Source organism: Phlebotomus argentipes, unplaced genomic scaffold (genome assembly GCF_947086385.1).
Source record: "Phlebotomus argentipes unplaced genomic scaffold, Phlebotomus argentipes genome assembly contig_15, whole genome shotgun sequence".
Classification (NCBI taxonomy): domain Eukaryota; kingdom Metazoa; phylum Arthropoda; class Insecta; order Diptera; family Psychodidae; genus Phlebotomus; species Phlebotomus argentipes.
In genome coordinates, this window is record NW_026776181.1 from 6,900,652 (window position 1) to 6,921,929 (window position 21,278).

Below are 21,278 nucleotides of genomic sequence, written 5' to 3' on the forward strand. Positions count from 1 at the left end.
TATTTTCAATATTTTTAAATATATTAAATAAAACAGGAAATTTTAGATTTAGAATTTACTCTCGTAATCTTAGATCTCTATTTTCTTATATATTATGCATTATTGAGAATAAAATAAAAATATAAGCATAAAAAATGGGAGTTGTTTTCCTTTCCAATTTCGCCAATCGCCAAATTCGCTTCCGACTCGCGATTGCTATTTTTCACCTCTTTTTCTGTCTCTTCAGCATTCTTTTTAGATTAATGATTGCCAAATATCTTGTTTTTGCAGAAACACAGCGAAGAGCTGAGCGCGGAGGATTTTGCCATTTACTTTCTCAATGTGATCAAGACGCAGACGGAAGAGTAAGTACGCGAGATGTGGAGTGAATGTGACATAAGAGTGCGCGGATTAACGATCATCTGATCGCGATCGCGGCGCGTTGCACAATGTGAGAAATTGCCCGAAGATGTGGATGGCTTGCGTTGGCGATCGCAATGTGGAGCAAACACTCCCGCGGGGAAAAGCTCCAGATGATCGCCATTTACCTTAACATTACTTTCTCTCACTCTCCATTGTTTGCACTCTCTTTTATGCAACTCCGCTCTCGAGCCACATTAATCACCGGTCAGTGGCGTTACCTCAGCGCCAGTTTTTATTTTTATGTCATTTGCCCCACATTTGAGAATTGGACCGTTTCTGCACGGCGGTTTTTTTTTTCGGGGCCAAAATGCTGCTCGATTGACTGCTTTATGACTCACTTTTGCATAAGAGGAATTGTGCATTGAGAGTGAAATTTGAGGATTGGCGCTCGACACAAAGCGGGGGAAAATGGCAAAAGAATGCGGAGAAGAAGAGAATTACAGAGGAAAACATGACTGGGTGGAATTTAAGAACACAACAGAGGTGGGCATTTACTTCCGACCCTCGAATCTGTGACATTGGATTTGTAGAACGGAAAAGAGCCTTGGAAAATCTACCGGGCAATGCGCTTAAGCTCCCAACTGAGAGTTATCGATCTCAACGACACGTTCTGAATACAATTGCGACAAGACTAATTGGGTTAAGAAAGCAGAAGAGTGTATTCTTTCCAGTTTTTCACGTTTCGCACAGAAAAACTTACAAGAAATTTGTTGCTTAAAAAGTTTCTCAAAACAATTTATTTGTGCAATTAAAAATGTTATATTTCATTAGGAAAATCTGATGAATATATAGAAAGAAGCACAATTTTGACAAAATTTTCCTACTAGAATTTTCTTTTGGATAACCCAGTAAAATTCAAGAGTTTTCAGCATGTGCTATTAATTTTAATCCAAGTGTAAAAAATCGCTGAGATTTTTAAAATATTTCTCTATGCAAAGTTTACGTCCAACCGTGCTTAGAAGATTAATTATTTAAAGTAGATTGATGGATACAAAAAACCTAAAAAATACTCTCTAATGCGGCTTTCAATACCGACAAGAATGAAAAGTGTGGCGTAAACTATTAAAAGTCGATGAATGAATGCCAAAACCCAGCCTATTATTTTACGTACATTGCAGAATTTTTGATTAATTTTTAATCTCATTAATTGACACGTTGCTAAACATTTCTGCGAATGCCTTGAATTGCTGTCGTGTCGAGATGGAGTAATTGAAATTGAAAATTTCTAATTGAACTTCTTGTCTAGTTCATGTTGATATTCATTGATTACTTTCCCTCCTACGGCAATGCTTCACCCTCTCCCACTTTGCCAAGCTCTCAACTGAAAGTTTATGCAAAGTTTGCCTTTTCCTGAATTGGATTTCTCTCAGCAAATTTTATCACTAAAATGTAATTGAATTGAATATTTTTTGCAGGTTGACAAGGAGTTCGGCATCCGTGGCGACGACACCGCGGAAAGCGCCAGGAAATGCCGAGGCTGCCAAGGAGAATTCTCCGTTGTCGAGCACGCAAAATACTCTGCACGAATCGACATCGATGTGCCTGGAGATGAGGGAGTTGCGGACCAGCACACCTATCAAGTCTCCGGCGTCGTTCAACGGTCAGGCGAATCACTTCAGCTCGACGCCAAAGAAGACGTACAGCAGGACAATTTGTCTGGCGGACTTCCTGATGTCGCCCACGGAGCAGCGCGGCAGGAAGGGAAAAGGAGCGCAGCACACGAGAGCCATGTCGGCGGATCAGGTGAAGCCCAAGCGAAGAGTTGTGCCGCTGAGTGTTCCCAAGAATCCAGCACCGAATGAGGACTTTCTCACGTCGTCCTTCCGCTCGGACAACAATCTGGAGACACTCATGAAGGAGCAGCGCGAATTGGATGGATCCGATGGCCGACAGGACGAGCGATTGCTGCTGAAGATGCACAAGGACGCCATCAGCAAGGATTTTGAAGCGGAGAAGATTGATTCTAGGTCGTCGGAACCGAAGAGGTCGAAAAAGGTGGGATTTTTGCAGGGTGTTTTGAAGTCTTTTCTAATACGCATTTTTGTCCTCAGGTTACCATCAACCTGTCGGCTGTGACTGATGTCCTGACGCTGAATCTTCTGGCCAGTGTCTATGCAACGCTTATAGAGTGGAATTTAGTGACAAATGTCCTCGCAGAATTGGCCTTTCTGCTCAATTTGCTCAACTCTGACTTTGAAGTGGAGGACAAGGTGAAGTCCTCTGACCTCTCGCCATTTAATGCTCTCAAGAGTGCCAATAACTGCGTTTACTTCGTCTTTGGGGTGCTAAATAGACAAAGACGACTTTTGGCTCTACTGGATGCCACAACAATTAAGATTCTGCTAGACAATGAGCGAATCTCTAAGTTTCAGGAGGGTCTTCACAAGTTCCTAACCACTGTTCACCGTCACAAAGTTCATCTGGTGTCTTCGCAGACATCCAATCACCCAGGGAATGTCTCAATTGGCCAGGGAAATGTGTTTTATCAACAAGAGAATGACACGAGAGACAATTTCCCGTCCGACAAGGAGTTCTCGGCATTCAAGAACCAACGTGATGGATTCTACACAATCCTGAGGGCGTGGGAAGTGAATCATTTGAGCGCCTCGTGGGATTTCTCTCGCGGTCTGGCGCCGAAAGTGCGCCAATTGCTGAATCAATTGCCACTGCCCGTGAATATGGCGCATCTGGCGAAGCTGTTTACGGCCCAATTGATCATTTCGTGCAGCCACGAGGATGCAGTGTCGCAGCTGCAGGACGATTTGGGGGCGAATGTGGATCTGGGAAAGCTGTCGAAGCTCAGCCAGCGACTCACAGCGCCCGGACACTCGAGTGCAGAGATGCAATTTCCGGGCGTGCAAGTGTTCTTCAGGGACTTCATAGTGGCGGCTGAGGGATGTAGTGTGTTTGTGGAGCAGCTGAAGATTGCTCTGGCGGCTGAGTTGACGGATCTCAATGATGCGCCCTTTGAGATGATCAATCTCTCAAACTCTGAGGATAATCTGGATGAGATTAGCGATATTGTTGTGAATCCAGAGACCATTTCTACCATGAGAACACTAGCTAAATTCCTGGGATTCACTGTCACTCTGCCTTTCTCCTATGAGACCAAGAGAAACAGTGTGATTGACAGCCAACAGATTGAGCTCAGAAATCTCCTTCAGCCACAGTTCGACGTGAAGCGAATCCTTCTGGTTGCAATAGAGGAGCACAAGCTGATAGTCACAATTCCCTGGCTCGTGGAGTATCTCTCAATGCTGGATCGGGTGACACTGCAGCTGGACTACTACAGAGACCTGATGGAACTTTTGTACAAATTGCATGTGAATCTGGGAGTCGAGACGTTCTCAATGACGCCCACTTGTCTCTTCACTCTGCGCCTCTGCCTCGGTTGGCTCTTTGATCGCCCCAATCTTCCCGCTGACGCACTCTACGACTACCGTCGACGCCTGGGCGTGTCTGTAGCGAGGAAAGAAAAGGCGCCGCGTCGAAATGGACGTCGAGAGATTGAGAAGAATCTGCTGAAGACACTGAATCCCACTCTCGAGGCCATCCTGAATGCCGCTTGTCCCTTCTTGGGCGACTTCAGGCTCTCTGTGATGCCCACAAAGTCATCCAAAGTGCCATCGAGGACTGGACGATATCGACATATCACAACGAAACTCACCACAGAATCCCCGGCCAAGAAAACCACCATTCAGGACGCTCAGAAGCAACTCATTGACGCCTTTTTGCAATCTCAGAGTCCGTCTATGCGGAAAATAGTGGACTTTGTCACTGAGAGAGTCACTTCAGTGGCTATTAAGAATTTCCAGGTGCTGCACTTCTTGGACATCAAGAAGGCGACGCAGAAGAGAGTGCGAGAGATCAAGTTGGAGAATCAGGAGACAATTCTGGAGGCTTTGCAGATGATTTATGGCGAAGCGCAAGAGAAACTCAACAAAGCGTGGGACGATAATGTTCCTGTGATGATCAGAGAGCGATCTGGGAAGACTCTGGACGCTCTTGTGGCCGTAGAGACGCTGGATGAGGTGAAGAGGACATGTGGAGAGATTATCAATCAACGCGCTCTGGCCAGAGCTGAGGATTGGCGGACTTTGCACGCCAAGGAGATCAGTAAGTCAAAAGAAATCTGTGCATTTTCAGGATGTCTCATTGAAATTCGTATGCTTTCAGGCTTCCTGCATGATGACTTGACTGTTGAGGCCATAAAAATTGCAAAGAACATCCATGCAGCGCAGCAAAGCAGTGCCATAGAAATGAGATTAGCATTAACTTCTCCTCTGCCTTCGGAGGTTTTTGAGGATCTCCAAGAACTCCTGCACACGGTGTCGATGAAGCCGCAGAATCTCACATCTCAGGCCATCACAAAGTGGCTGGAAGACCTCAAGAGTTGCACATCTGCCAATACTTTCGTTCCGCACATCTACAAAACGACGGTTTTTATGGTTCACGAACTACTTTTGGCCACAATCCTGAACAGGAGTGAATTGATCACGGAAGAAATGCTCAGCAAAGCATCGGAATTGTGGAGTATGGAGATAATGAGGCCTTTCGTCACCACTGCAGATGTGGAAGATGAGAATCTTTCGCTGGAAGACAGTCAATCTGAGGGGATTCGCGAGGCGGGCATTTTTTCTCATTTGATAAATAGCCATATTATTGAAGTTTTGCTCAGAAAGTCAACGGAAACCACTGAAAAATTCACTCTTTATGTTGAAATTCTGCATTTACATAATTTTATATCTCTTGACAGTCTCAGGAGGCAAATTGAGGCGGTGAAGACACTGAAAGACAATTGTCCGGAATCGAGAAAGATGTTAGATTGCATTTATTTCAGGGTTTCCGAGAAAGTTCTCACTGTAAAATGTGAGAACGAATTTGTGGATAAATCTTTGTGACTGTAAATTACAAAAGGTTAATTGTAAGATTGGTAAAATGTGGACAAATTTTTCTATGTAGATAAATACAAATATTTTTTGTATGCTTGAAGTTGATTTGAAAACCGCGCCAGGCGAATTTCTAGTTGAATCTACTCGCCGCTTTGGACACTAGCGCCAACCTTATAGAAGAGCATGAATATTTTGTCCATGCTTTGTCTCTGAATGACTGCAGAAGTTCGTGCATTGTCCCATCTTCATTGGAAATGTCAATGGAAGCTCCTGAACGCTTTCCATGAGCAGCGTTTGTGGGTGTAGCGCTGAATTGCAGAGGAAAATTCGTCTTCTCGGCGTGTGTTTACGCATAAATTAATTAAATTTCACGATGGAAAATGATCGATCGGTCTCATTTAGTATTCAATTTGAAGAGTGATTGAGTGAACTTTATCTGCGTTGCGTGAAAATTCACACAAACTGCTTTAAATTTGTGAAAATCCAAGGAAATTCTTTGGGTCTCTGTCAAAAGTGCTTCTCTGCATTTGCTGTTTTGGCAAAAAAAACCCAGAAAAGCTTCAAATTGCTGGTGAGTTTAGGAGATTAGCTTTCCCATATTGTGGCGTAGGAATTTTCCTGTGCATTTGCAAACTTTTCCGCTCGAGAAGCTCGGAAAAGAGTGCTGTCTGGGCGACATAACCTCAAAGTGGGGGTGTTTTGATTTTGATCGCCTTCCCGGATTGTTAATTTCTCCCCCTCGGGATCGCTTTGAAGTCGCCCAGACGCACGGAAAGACGCAAAAATGAGTGGAAATTGCTTTCCCGGCTTTTCACATACATCCACGTGTGAGTCTTGCCGGTGAGATTTTAAGGACAGGCGCAGATGAACACTTCCTGCCCACTCCACATCTCTGGCAATCGGCGCTTCCCTGTGATTCTGTGCTCAATCGCCTCCCTGGCAAATTATGCCTTGCACAGATTCCCGGATTAAAAGCCTTTCAGGAAATCCATTGAAATCTCCCCTCCAATTTTTCTGCGCTTATCACGAGAACTCAATGGAAAGTCCCTTGGGAATGCCGCCGTCTTGTGGCCAAAGTGGTCAGAGATTTCCAGCAGAAGAGGGAGAGTGCGAATCTCCCCGCCAGAGAGGCTTTCCCGGGGGTGCGGACGAGAAGGGGCTCGAGAGCCAGCACCGCTTACACTCAATCCTGCATGAAACCGAATTAATTTCCCATAAAATTTAAATTACCCTCTTCTGCTCCATCCACCCTCCGGATTCCACCCTCGCCGCCCCTCCTTCGCTTCCCCAATCAAGTATACAAAAGAAATTAATTTCTCTCAAATACATTTTAAGCCACATTCGCACGAGTGAAAATTTCTGAGGGTGTGTTTGTTCACCACAAACTTGCCAAGTTTGTAGATAAAGATTTATTCCTGAAACGAAAGGAAAGAAGTTAGATTTGTCGCACAGTTCCTACATTTTCGTCATTTTATGTGCTTCTTAGTTTCAGTTTCGTTAACTTTCAGGGTAAAACTTTGGGTGGAACAGTAGAAAACACCCTTAGGAAGTTATCCCACTACGTTTACTATGGATTAACTGAGCATTTTGATCTGAGCACATATTTTCAATGTCGTATTTTCGCGTAATTGTCGGGTTGAAATGGTCCAATCGGTCCTTTTTTAACACAATTGTAGGGGAAAATGGGACTGATAAGGATGAATGAGTCTTTTAGCTGTCGATTTCAACTATTTCTCCCCTTAATTGGGTTGAAAAAGTAAATTGCACACAAGTTGTATCGATAAGTTTACAAAGCAAGACGAAACAAGTGGGATAAGGCGCTTAGAATGCGCATTTGATGCTTCCAGAGATTCAATAAACTTGTTCCACAGTAATCTCTGTATAGTTCTCGTAGAGACTTTGAGTGTCTAAGAACTTGAAGGAGGTTTTCGTGATTGTTTCCAAATTGCTAACAGCATGTTTATTTCATTGTTTGGAATATGAATCTTTAATTATGCTGCCAAAATTCATAAATTGAGTGGGATTTGATATTACTTTCCCTTCGTCCTTTGATGTTTCGCCTTGTAAGGAAAGCCACTCATTATCTGGGGTATAAAAAATAAAGGGAACTCTCTGTTAAGGATCGCTAAAACCGAACTAGCCTATTATCCCTATTTACAAAGTCTGGAAATCAATGGCAATTGGAAATGCTTGACGTGAAGGACCTCTCAGGTCATTGACTCTACTAATTTCTGCGGAATCTCAATCCCCAATCTATTAGGATTTGCCTAATCACCTCTACGCCGATGGATGTTTCACTTTTGAGGGTGAAAAAGAGGACGGAACGCTGGGCTCGGGGGTGTCTGGGTGCGTTTGAGCGAGAGGGAGTTATTTGTTGAATTTTCATCAGCAGAATTCCTTGAATTCTCCCTCCCTCTCAGCCGCTCGCCGGCTGATCTGCGTGGACCTGAGTGAGATGGCAGGGAATGTCTGGGGAGATGCTGAGGGGATGGATGTGTGTTGAGTATTTGCACTAATACCGTTTCTATGGGAACCATCAATCTTGCCTTGTGTGCATCGGATTCTTGTGCGCGCGCGAGTTTCTCGCTGTCTCGTTTTCCCTCAGGACGCCTGTCTCTTGCCCACCCCCGTGGCCCATGTGGACAAGGGGTGCCCCCATGAGGGTGCTGGCGGAGGGGCAGAGTGGAGTGCTGCCGCCGAAGGGACGCTGGGGTGGGGGAGAGAAATTTAAAGTGACTGACAGAGGATGGCCCGGAAAAAGTGACACAGGGCGATTCCGCCGGCGCATGAGATGGAAGAGGCGTCGCGAGAGAGCTCGCTCTGTCTCATCCGGCCGCGCCACCCACCCAAGTCCACCCGGCCGAGGTATCCTGAGGGTGACTCCGAAGGGGTTTTCGGTGCGAGTTGGGCTCACGGTGCGCTGAATCGATTTTCAATTAAAATTCAATTGCCTCTCCTTTTGCCAATTGCAAACAATTACAGTTTGGGTGCATGTACAGAAGAGAAACAGCGCACGATTCTCCCCATCTCGTCTCCCCTTTCGCTGCTGTGCGTCCTCGCGAAAAATGTCCCTTTGCCTGATTAACATTTAATATGCAATAATTCATTAAAAGCACGAAAGACGAGGGAAAAATCCATCAGGTTGTGCTTCAATATTTTATCCTCTCTCCCAAGTTAATTTTCAGCCCAGGGAAAGGAAAAATGCTCTCATGCTAATTTGACAGCGCATACCGGGTTAAATGTCAAATTATTTTCTTCAGGCCCGATGACGTCATCCGTGACATGCTCAATAGAGGATTTTATAGAGCAATTAGAGGTGCTTCACGGGGTGTTTTTTCGGGAAACTAGCAATTTTTTCACTTGGATTTTGAGAGCAAATGAATTTCCAGTGGGAAATTTCCATTTGAGCGACAACTTTAGATGCGACAGACAAATTGAAATCATTTTGCAGTGAAGCCTATCTTGTTCGTGTTCAAATTCCGAACAACCTCTCGATGTTTCTCTTAGGGGTTGAACGCACATCTCCTAATTTATGGGTATGATTTAGAGAAGAGGGTTTATGTGGAAATCAGAGAGTATTGTAGCATGTATTCAATTGAGCTTAATTCTATAAAATCGAAGTCTTCAATTAGGGTGACTACGAAAACCCTCGCCAATGAGGCGCTGCAGAGGAAAGCCGGCGGAGGGGGAGGGAAATGTATTAATGAGGACAGACGGTGAGAGAGCTTTTTAAAAGTGTTATATATAAAAATTAATGAATCTCATTTGTGAATGTGACATTCAATCAGTCACTCTTGTCAGACACCCTGTTTTTCTCATTTCTCTTTCTTCTCTCCTTTACTGTCACACTTTCTTTTCCACCCTCTTTCGTCCGACTTTCTCTCTCAACTCCTTCCTTCTCTCCTGTACTTTCGCCACACATTTCCAACCCCCTTCGCTGTTGACACGCACTCAGGGAGTCGCACTGGTGAATAGAGTTGCGATGCCACGGCGTGGAAAATGAGAGGAGCTGCTGAGAGGCAACAATGATGAAAAGAGTCGCGCGGAGAGAGAAGAGATGAGGGAAATGTTTATTTAATGGAATGTTATTTATGTTTGTATTACATTTTATGTTATATGTTAATTTTAAACATTGAATTATGCAAATATTGATTCTGTAATATGAAATAATATTAAGAAGATGAATCAACATTGAAAAGGGAATGACAGAGAAAATGAGATGGTGGGTGGCAACATGTCGAAGGGTAAATTAAAGATTTGCCCCCCTCGGGAGAAAATACATTATCTCTTCGTATGTTTATCCTTTAAAGTGTAAATGCGAGAAGGAGGAGGAGTGGAAAAGGGGGCGGCGAGGTGAGAAAAGGAGTGTTGCGGAGGAATTTCTCCTTTTTTATCATTTCCTATTGATTGCCATGTGATGATAAAAGGACTGAATGATTCTCCGCACCAACACCTGACTCTCTATCTCACTTTCGCGGGAAACACCCCTTGTGTGTGCTGTAAATTTATTGTTATTTCTGCCACTCTTCCCCTCTGGCCCATCATTCGAAAACAATGTTATGAATTTCATTCCTCGGGGGTGAAATAAATTACAAATGTGAAGAAGGTGCACAGAGAGAAGAGGGCGCACAACATGTGATAGAGGAAGACAAAAGAGGTGAACTATTCGTTCATCTCTCACTTTGAAATTTCATCATTACTCTCAGGGGGTTTATCATTCAACTAGAATACCATACATAAATATGTCACGGCAAAATCCATGCACAACACTCTCTTTCTTCATCGTCATCATCTTTCAATGGGGAATTGCGAAATTTGTGGCCACCGCAGGAGGAAAAGGGTATTCTGTGGGAAATTGTTTTTTCTCCTCTGGATAGAATTGAACAGAAGATAAATTGGTTTTCCTTGGCTTATCACTTCAATGCATTTCACGGGAAAGTGCTATATTATTAGGTATAGACACTGCGGTTTTTCCTTTACATTTTAGCTTACTGCTTTAATTTGTAATTTTGCTACTTTCAAGGCGACTGTTTAGCTATTTTTTTTTGTATAAAGTTAGTCGCTTATTTCGCTTCATCCTCTACTTTTACTATTTTTTTCTTCAATTTTATTTTACCTACATTTTCTAATTCTTTTTGTATTGCTTTGTTATTTTTTTTATAATGCTTGAAAATTTATCTGAACTTTTCAAAAATTAATGTGAGCTTAGCAACAAATCGAATCTGCCACATTTCGAATTGGTAGCGTCGCTCAGCATACCCATAAGCTTGCCTTGGCGTTCGCTTATCACGTCTTTTTCCTTGCATACGAATTTATGATTTGTATATCGTGGAATCATAGGAAGATTCCAAACCAAGTTTTCACTGTAGTTTTGAAGCTTCCACCGTGTCGAACACGCTCAAATGAGAATGACAAAAATGTGGTGACCAACTTTTGAGAAATATTGCCGCGTGTGCAGAAGGAATTAAACGTGTTAGGCTGAGCAACCCTTTCAATTCAATGTATAGGCACCCGGTGTGGTATAAATTCTAATTTTGCAAATAAAATGAAATGAAGGGAAAAGCCAGATGAAAAATATCGTGGAAAATTTTTTTTCATTCCTCCCTTTTGTCGCTTCTAAAAACAGTTTCAGTCTCTCTCTCTCTTTTTTTGTTGCCAATTCTCCGCGGTGGAAGATTGGTTGGACATATCGCACACGCGAGAGGGAAATTTATCCCCCAAAATGCGACTCTGGGCTTTAAAATGTAATTTCTGTCTTATTGATTTTCATGTTTTCTCCAAAGTTGGAAAGACGAATAAGACGAAGTACGTAAATTTAAGCTTTCTCATCTCTCTTCCCATCTTATCATTTCCACCCTTCCAACGTCTTCTTCTCTCTCTCTCGCTGGTTGCTTTCTCAAAAAGTGTAATTCTATTTGAGAAAACACCAAATGGAATGAGAATCATGGCGGAGGACAGAGAAGAGAAACATTAAACTAATAAAATATTGTGGAAAATGTTACTTGATTCCTTCCTTGATGGGTGAAGTCAGATGAGAAGAGGAAGATATTTATACTTTTACTCTTAAAACATTCTTTTTCTTTCGTGTGTCTTTTCTCTCTCTCTCTCCCACTTTGGCAACATTAAAAAGATTTCAGTGTAATTTAATTGGAACTTGCAGATAATTTCATTTTCTCTTCCCTTTTCATCATACTTTTTCTTGCAACATTTCCTCTTTTATTATTTACTTTCTCACATGCGTCATATCAATGTAGAAAAGCAGAAGGATGGAAAATGGCGGAAGGGAGAAAGAGAGTGAGGGGAAATTTTCATACAAACCATTTAAAAAAAATTATAGTCATGAATAAATCGAGTGGAAATTATTCATTTTACTCTCCTTCGTGCTCATTCCCCTCGGAAAGAGTACGGCGTCCCCTCCAGAGCTGTCCTGATTAAAGAGATGAGGGTGGAAGAGATGAGGAAAAATGGAGTATTTCGCCATGTGTGTCTGTGTGCGATTGCTTTTCCGCTGTGTGTTGGAAAAACCACCTTCAAGAGCGGCAATCTTACAATTTTTTCTCATAATTCTTTCCTCTTGAAATCCACCTATTTCTTGCATTTGATCCCCTGTTCTTCACGAAAAGGGGAAGGAGAAAAGATGAAGAGAGGAAAATCCTCCGGCAGGAGGAGAATATTTCAATAATTGAGCCACTTTCTGTGGGATGATTGATACTACAAGTTAAAGCGCATGGAATAATTTTTAAATGCCAACATCTTTCACCCCAAACCACGCACGCGATGGAAGGTGAAGGGACCGGGGGTGTTTTTCGCCCCTATGCAAGCTGCACACTTGGAGAGCTTCTCGAAAATATATCTTTAATCTCGTGATCATCTGAACTTTCTTCACCTTGGCTGTGTGAAAAATTTTTCACACAAAGTCCCTCCGATTTTTGCTTGAATTCCCCTCACAAAATTCCATCTTTCCTCGTCCATTCATACGGAATTCCATTTAATTAATCTCTTTATTCTCCTCGATTTCATCGCACGACCCTGCTATTGACTTCAATTGCTCTATATGTCGTTTTGTATACCGTACTTAATGCCACAGCGCTGACCGGAAAAGAAATACCTCACCAAATAAAGGACATCACGTTGAATCACCGAGAAGTTTATATTGCTAAGAGTGCAAACATGAAAAGGTGTTGTTTGCCAATATATAGAGAGAGGGGAATTTTTGTGAGGAATTTGTGTGATATGAAAACAATGATAAATTTATAAAAATACACGTTTAAAAGGTAAATGCTTCTCACGTGCAGGCATTAATTTCCATTTTTGCAGAGCGAAAGGTCAGACAAGCGTCCACACAAGGCCACTTTGCCGCACGCAAATACACGATAGCTCAATTTTTCGCGAGGAAGGCGAGAAAGAAGTTGAGCAGTTTTGGAAGAGTGTGAATTGGGTTTAAGAAATTCCCAAGAAGAACTTCCGAGAAGCTCCAGCACAGTGAAGTGTTTGGCTGTGATTCTCAGCTTTTCAAATTGGCACCGCTTTGTCTGATTTTTTGGCATTCAAAGGCATTTTGACAATGAGGAGAGAGAGAGTGAAAAAAAATTATAGGGATGTTAGTGAGTGGAGAGCAAAGAAAAAAAGATGTGGAGCGCTTGAGGAGGAAGAAAAACGCGAGGGAGGCATAAACACAGAGAGGGAATGCCGTCATCTATCATTTTGAAAAGCTTTATATTATTTATAAGTTGTAATTTTGTTTGACATTAGAATGTTGAGCGCAGAGATGAGATGAGTTCTCGTTGGGGGTGTGAAAGAGAGACAAGATATATGATGCGTTGCGATTTTTATAGCATTTAATCTAGATTACGTGCATTTTCCACCAGCGCCATATCCCATTAATTTTCATTATTAAAGTTTTTCTCTTCACATTTTTCTGCCGCCCCCGCGCGTCGACCGATGGTCTCATTTTGGCCTATTTGAGGCAATCGCCCTGGTGATAATAGAGTGAAACTGAGTGGAGAGATGAGGATGGAGCGCACTAAATGAAGGAAGGAGAGCGCGGGGGCGGACGAAGGAGGGAAAATGAGAAAATTGAGGGGTGGAGTGAGTGAGATTAAAGGAGGAAATGTCCATGCAGTGCCAGTGAGGTGGAGAGAGAGAGAGAGAAGAGTTTCAAATTAAATTGACGTGCAGCATAATAATAAGTTTAGGAGGCAAATTTGTTGCATAATTGCTAAATTATACAGTACATCCAATTGACCTATTCCACAAATATCTATCTCTTCCAACATTATATCTCGGCAATATTTGTTAATAATAAATTTAATTTACTTAACAATTTATCTCTCAAGTACATCAAATAGCAAATCCCCACCAGCGATTCGATCATCTGATGTGTGTACACTCCAATTCATTTCAGTTGAAACTCTTGCATTTCAGATTACACGATAAATTGTGGAGCGGCTCAGCTGAGCTGCTCTGGAAAAGAGTTATAGTCCCAACTTTTCATCAATGTTTTGATGAGATTGCAAGAATTTACACGTGTAGGAGTATTTTGGGGTTTATTTTTGGATTAGGGGACGGCGGGGCAGAAATTCGTTTCGACATATAATGACTTGTGGAAAAGTTGAACGGTTTTTGTGCGTGAAGCGAAAACATCTTTCACGACAAGCGGGACAGCATGCCGTGAAAAAGAAAATCCATTCTGTGGGAAAGTCTCAGTTTTGAAGCTCATAATAAAGAGACTTCAAAAGGTCGAATAGAATTTCGCTCCGGCGCTACAACTTTTTGGGAAATTCATACTAAATAAATTGATACTAAAATTCTCGCTCCAAACTGCCCCGCACTTCCCTACATAAATTATTGGCCAGTTAATTATGGTCAATATTGTTACTCCAACTCATGGATTAATCTCATTGGATCCTTGTGTACTTATCCATTCTCTCTACATTTGTTTCTAGCATGACCTTTTTCTGCACAAACAAACTTGAGCATATTTTGTCAAAGTTACTGCTGAACCATTGAATTTGACGATGGAATAAAATATTCAATCTATTCAGCATAAACATATTTATTTACCAAATTGTTTTTCCTTTCAAATGGTTTCAATACATTCTTTTATAGGGAAAATTGAAAACTCTGTATATAATACAGCCTCAGAGTTTGGAATATGTTATAGAAATTTCTTCTAAAATGCACTTGAAGTACTTTGAATGGTGGACGAAAGTTTCTGAAACTTTTCCAGACGACATTTGCTATTTACAGTGTTTTAGTTAGCACAAAACAAGAAAATTTTCAATTGATTCAATAATATTGTAAAGTCAAATAGGCAAAATGTGTTCTTTTTATCAATGAAAGGTGAAGTATTTTATTGAATCCATTCAAGGAAATTTCCCTGCATACCAGAAGTGTGTTGTTTGATGACTTATGGGTGGAATTTTTTATCGTTGATGGAGTTTATGATTGTGAGAAACACAGAGTCAAAAGTGTGCAAAATGGTGGCTGTAAAATTGTGGAGTGCAGTGTAAAGTCGGCTCATTTATAGATATTTATATTTTATTATTTATTGCAATGGAATTGGTTGAATGAAATAAACTTTCTGCACTTTGTTACATTTCTAGTACGTTATGTATTGTGATATTTGCAGAAAAGCCGTCCCGCTTTTCATTTTCTACCAAATTGTACCCGTTGACGATGATAAAAATTCTTGAAGCTTCGAGGGAGGATTTGAAGTCAATGGGGGGTGGATTTTTTTCTTGCTGCATGAGAAAATCGACATGAAGGAATGGGTTTCTTGTGTGCAATAAATTTTTCCAAGGAAATAATAATAGTAATAATCGTAAAAGATGAAAACTACCCCACACTCACCCTTCAATCATTCTTATGCGCGCTCACACTCACCCCCAACGCCCTAGGGGTGGTGGAAATATTTTAAATGTATTGAAAGTTGAATCGCTGGCTGAGGGGGAGGGAAATTGAAGATGTATAATAAAAAAAAGTTACCCCCAGCAACGATTGAATCCGCGCTCACTCTCTCCTGAAAATTTCTACCCCTTTTCTCTCACTCTGACGTCCTTCACCACCAGAGAAATCGTTGAGCTTCTTTTTCCTCCCAATATTCCTTCGCAGAGCCAGAAAACGAAGCCACCTTCAACACGGCAGCTCCATTTCCCGTCGAATTGACAAACTCAATCCCATTTTATACATTTTTTTTGCAAAATGAAATGGATTTTCAATTTTCTAACACAGTGATTTACGATTGGAAAATTGGCAATACAGTTTGAGGAATATGTGTACAATTGGCTTCGAAAGAAGAGGAAAAATTTGACTTTTACTCGAGATTCCATTTGGTAAGGAAAATTAGTGTTTTAGGAACAATTGGAGCAAATGATGGAATATTCACTTGACATTGGAGATAATTTTGTTGGATTTGGGAATTTGTAGAATTTGATTAATACCGACGGGTGAGTAGAGAACTATGAAAACACAAAATTGTCATTTTCAGTTGCGAATTTGGTGTTAATATCGCTGCGAAATTTGCTGAACTTATAATTATTTTGTGAATATGCCAGTTGGTTTTAATGGTATTTTTTGGAATTTTTGACTGAAATGTGGCAAAGCTAATAGATAAACTGAAAGTAATTTCTAAAAAATCAACTATTCATGCTTTATATGAACTTTTTTCAAAGCTTTCTATTAAAAAAAATAAAGAGATGCCCCATAAAATACAAATCACAAAATTTTCTTATTAGTAAAACAATAAAGAGTTTTGTTTTTAAATACACAAGACTTAAAGTTTGAAAATAGACTTTTCATAGTTTTCGATTCACCCGTCGATATACTTTTGACTTAAATTAGTGTCAATTCTGTAAAATTGATGGGCTTTGAATGGGAAATTTTGTTGTAATTTGTTATCATCCATAATATCAATGGTACGATATTTTGTAATTGCATCAGTATGAATAATGTAATAACTGAAAGGATTTTTGATGTTGTATTTGTGTGAATCTGCACTGTAAATATTCTCTAAAATTAAATTGAGGGTGAAATATAGTTAGAAATGATTGATCAAATATTCCAGAGGGAAAAATTAGGGAACATTAATCATGTTGTAATTATTTTAGCTGTCCAATATGGCAAAATGCTGTATGTATGCAAAATTTTCATTCTAACTTTTACATAGGGTATTTTGTCATTTTCAAATTTCCACTCCTCGAGCGGTGGATGTTGATGAAACATTCTGAGTGACAGTGTTAGAAGGCAAATGATGAGACTTTTCCATAATAGTGGCGAAGCAATTCTGTATGTCACGAGTATTTCTCACTTATGGAGATCGTTGGAAAATTCAAGTGGATTTTCTCATCTGTGATGAAAGAAAATTTCCACCCGAGTATGCGTGATGGTGGAGAATTTAAAGAGGAGCGAACCATTAGACATTTTGATATTTTTCACCAAAAATTTAATACTTCCCATCAATGGTAATTTGTTCGTTTCACTTGTAAAAGTTTTTCCCACTTTTTTTTCCCCTCACTCAATTCACTTCTGTGTCGTTCATTCACATGAAATTTGTTGAGAATTTTTTTTCTGCACCACAATCACTTGAAGAGTGCGGTTTTTGCTGGGCGAATTGAAAGCTTTTGCTCTCTATGGCAAAAGAGGGGCGATTGAGTGCAAAATGAGATGGATTGGAGTGGCGCGTGCCGAGAAGCTTTTTTGATATTGTGCACTGCTTCTCTACATAAAATTCATGTGATTTTCCTCCCATCGCTCACTGAGGGGAAATTTGGGGTGGAGAAAATCTGTCCAGCGAAAAAGTGGACCTTGAGAATGAAGGGAGAGATTAAGAAATAGAGATTTGCAGGGAGAAAAATTGATTGAACCAGTCATAAAATGTATTTTCATTTAAATTTATTGTCATTTTATTGAATCATCTTGTTTACGTTTCTCTTTTTCTTGCCATGCGTCTTCCTCTCAAGCTCCAATCACATTTGTCAAGTAGATGAGTGTTGTGAGTGAGTGTGTGTGTGTGTGTGTGTGTGTAATATTTGCTGGAAAGAGGAAAATAGAAAATTGTTCCTAATGAAAAAGACTTGTATGTTTATTTCAATATTGTTTTTCGGCGAAGACGAAGAGATAAAATGGCGAAAGAGGAGGAAGAGAATGATTGGAGTGGGAAGGAAAATTGAAAATGTCTTGCAATAAAAATGATGGAAAGCTGTACATGGAAAAAATGCAATTTTCCACAACATCCTTCCCACTTTAACTGACATTCTTTAACAAGAAGTTACTGATATTGTTATTGAGTTGGCAAAGTGTTCTTTATCGACCGTAATAATGACTTTAAATCTTCGAGCTTAGTTTTGATGGCTTATTTGATTTGAGACGTGAATCTATCTCGAGATGAAGGGTCGTTGCAACATTAAAGATTTCGTATATTAGTTCGTAAAATCTATGAATACGCTGTGCAACTTTACAATTTTCATAGTTCATATAGGCGACCGCCTGGCGGCGTTAGTGTTAGTGCGAATGAAATACGAACGAAATGGCGATACAAGGTGAAGTTCTGAATTTATGTAATACGAATTTCATCTGTCAAAACGCAATTTCTTTGTGATTACTTTTGAGCCGATATTTTGAGAGTGTTTTCAGATTAGAATTCTTCAACTTGTGCTTGTTTCTGCCATTTTCCTCTACGTGAAAGCAAGGAATCGCAATCTTGCAATGCAATTTTACAAATTCATAACTTTGACAACTTATTTTAAATATTATGCAAATAAAGATGCAACGACTCCTAAGTATCAAGAGATCAGAAAAGAAAATGTAATAAAGTGAAAACTCTATGAATCTCATTATAAAAAGCTACATTAGCGATTTTTTGGTCCTTGACGATCGTATTTTACCATTAATTGCTTGGTAAGGAAGAAGCACAGTGGAAAAGGGCTAGAGTCTTCTTATACGCATGTGTAATGTTTTACTTCCTCACGCTGGCGATATTGAAAAAGATAATTTTGCAACTTTAACGATGACTTGCACGCAAGTTTCTTAACAGCCCAATAAGATGGAAATTCATCCTCTCGACACAGAAATCGTTCTATTTCGCTTTTTAAGCTGGCACAGTCGATGAGACGATGGTTTGGGGAGTGACGCGCGAGACGAATGAGGAAAGTTGCGGCCCAAGGAAGTGAGCGAGAGAGAGAGAGAGGGAGAGAGTAAATGTGTGAAAATTGAATGCGAATTGAATTCGGCGAATGAAGGTGGTGAGAAGCACTTTTGAAAAGTTGGGCGGTTTCAGGGTGGGTGGATTTCTATTAAAAGCTCATAAAGAAAGATGAGTGCGGGGCTGAGGTGATGCTCAAAGGAGATTAACGAGGTAAATTAAATGTCAAATAATGGGTGTATTTCTCCCTTCGCAACTAACACTTCTTTCTATGTGGCGACGATGATGTTTTTTTTTCCTCCCCGCATTCCAGTCTCTTTACCTGGAGTAAGATGAGAAATTAATTAAAAATTAACGCCACAATGCAAATTTTAATAACATTTTTAATTGACTAATTTCCTGCTAAAACAATATTTGGCCGGATTTGGAGTGTGTGTGCGCGCAAGTGAGAGGAAAGAGGCGAAATTTATTAATTGAAATTTACGATGATGAATGAAGAGAGGAGAGAGATTTTCATCAAAAGTTGGGTTTGAAGACAATGGCCTGGGATATGATGATGAAGGTGAAATTGCGATGCACACAGAGATTCAAGAAGGATTCAATTATCTTATTTACTCTCCACCACTATTGATATTGTGTTTATTTTGCATTCTGTCGACGATGGCGATGTGAAGAGACAGACAGAGTAAGAGAGGGAGAGAGAGAGATTAAAATGTGGGGATAAATTGAAGTATTTTAATTGGACATCAATTGAATGAAGTTCAATTTGAAAACTTTCTTTAAATTCACTTTGTTGTGTCATGTAATATTGTTTGCAAAATGAAAATTTACAATTTGTTTTGTGGAATATTGGATGGGAATTATTTGGTTAAATATGAAAATTGTTGAGCAATTTGATTGAGATTTTCGGATGGTATATAATAACAATCATCGAAGAGAATGGAAATTTCAAATTGATTTCCTCTTGTGCACATGGTTTTGTGGCTCAGATATGCGCTGGGCAAAAATTGATGATAAGAAGAAAGGTGGAATACAATTTTTCTCTCAATTCAATTTTATTGGAAAGTTTTCAATGGGTTTTTGTGAAATGAAATTTGTTTGATTATTACCATTGCGGCCAGAATGTACACAAAGGATGGAAAGTATTCTCATTCCTTGTGTAATTACAATTTATAGACGAGAATTGCTGAGTAGATATTTCGCTGATGCCCTCGTCAATGTCTAAAAGCATCTCGTGGATTTTTAATGAGGCAAAATTCTGTAAAAATATTCAATAGAAATTCTTCTTCATCTCTTGCAGATCTTCTAATCAGCTTTATCGGCATTTTGTATCAAAGGCAGAGGACTTCATTGGGTATTCATAGACGGAATTTTCAAACAAAAATTTCTTCTGGTAAGTTTAGTAAAGATTCTCCAAATTTATTCTTGGGTAAATTCACGGAGTTTGGCTGTGTAATATAACACAGACAGACAACAATGTGAGATGCTGGGCTTCGAGTGTGAGCGAAGCACAATTCGCTCAAATTGATAATATGAAAGATTGGAGATAGATGTGAAGCGGTGGAATGTCTTCTTAGCGAAATATGTGCGGCTGTGGGAAAAGTCTGAATTTTCACGGTGGAGGATAATTCTGCCAAAGCACCAAAATACACCCTGATTCATATTTGAGGTGTGGTGGCTTAAGGAAAATTGAGTGAGAATCATAGTGAATTGAGTTGGGTCAGAATTCAAGGCAAATTCGGATTAATTCAATTTGGGGGTGCAAAATTTATCTGGCAAAATGTTTAATGGCAGATTTGGGTGGTGTGATAAGAGGAGGGAAATTTGTCGATGTTTTACTCTCATGTTCCGTATTTCCTCCTTGCTATCGTCTATCCTTTTGCCTTTATTCTCTGCTCATCTATTCTAAGTTGTATTAGAAATTCTTGAAATTAATTTCGTTATCTTATATCTTGTCTCGTTTCTTTGATGATGACAAAATTAGAATGTATGTGCGATATATAGAGTGAGTGAGTGAGAGCGAGAGAGACTTTAATTTTGTAACATAAAAGTAGATTTTATTACGCGATTTACCCCTCAAACTCCCTCATTTTAAATGAAATATCTCACAGTACTTCCCTCTTTCTATATCAGCCTCCTCCAAAAACCACCCACTTTAATACAATTTCACCCTGAGGCCATGTATTTAAGTTGAGCTATTTTTTTCAGTCCTCCTTTTCGCCGAACATGAGATATATTCACAATAAATTTTATTTCATTAGCAATTATTTCGCAATGAGTATCAGGTTCCTTTTCTCTCACTCTCTCTCTCTCTCTCTCTCTCTCTCTCTCTGTCTACTCTAAAACCATACAATTTCAAAGCGATAAAGAGACTTACGCAATATCTGCGAGTGAATTAAAACGTTTTGTTGAGATAGTGGACGGAGATCAAAATGATTTACAATTTAAAATATATTTTATAGCGAGTGTGTCTGTATTTTACCACTGCAACTCGTGGCGACTTTTATCAGATCGACAATTGCTGTTTTCACCTGGACTTTCGATATACACAATACGCTCTGCTATGAAAAAAAGAGTTGAGGTGAACCTCGTTGATTTCATTGTAATTTATCGTTTCAGTGACGTTGTTACTCTTGTTGTGGTCATGACGTGTGTATTTTCAAGGTACTCGAAACCCTTCCGTCTTTTGCGTGTCTTTTCCATCATTTTTTTTCTATCTCATAGCCAGAGGCGAAATTAAGAGAATAAGAAATACAAGAACAAGAGAGGCAAGAAAGGCCAAATGCGAGAAAAGACACGTCAGAGAAATATTAGAGTGTAATTGTTTCGATATTACTGAAGTG

At 40.0% G+C, this 21,278-nt stretch overlaps 2 protein-coding genes across 2 annotated transcripts in view; both read left to right on the forward strand.

The window, feature by feature from the left end:
* Positions 1 to 5,356, forward strand: part of LOC132261701 (protein disks lost) — a 40,711-nt gene extending 35,355 nt beyond the window's left edge. The window contains exons 2-5 of the mRNA XM_059760632.1: positions 271 to 344; positions 1,818 to 2,397; positions 2,454 to 4,518; positions 4,579 to 5,356. Coding sequence (XP_059616615.1) covers positions 271 to 344; positions 1,818 to 2,397; positions 2,454 to 4,518; positions 4,579 to 5,303 — 3,444 coding nt within the window. The 3' untranslated portion in view covers positions 5,304 to 5,356. The remainder of the gene's footprint in view (positions 1 to 270; positions 345 to 1,817; positions 2,398 to 2,453; positions 4,519 to 4,578) is intronic.
* Positions 5,357 to 5,612: 256 nt separating this feature from the next.
* Positions 5,613 to 21,278, forward strand: part of LOC132262073 (TOX high mobility group box family member 2) — a 77,994-nt gene continuing 62,328 nt past the window's right edge. The window contains exons 1-2 of the mRNA XM_059761208.1: positions 5,613 to 5,865; positions 19,736 to 19,828. The gene's annotated coding sequence lies outside the window, so the exon portion shown is untranslated. The remainder of the gene's footprint in view (positions 5,866 to 19,735; positions 19,829 to 21,278) is intronic.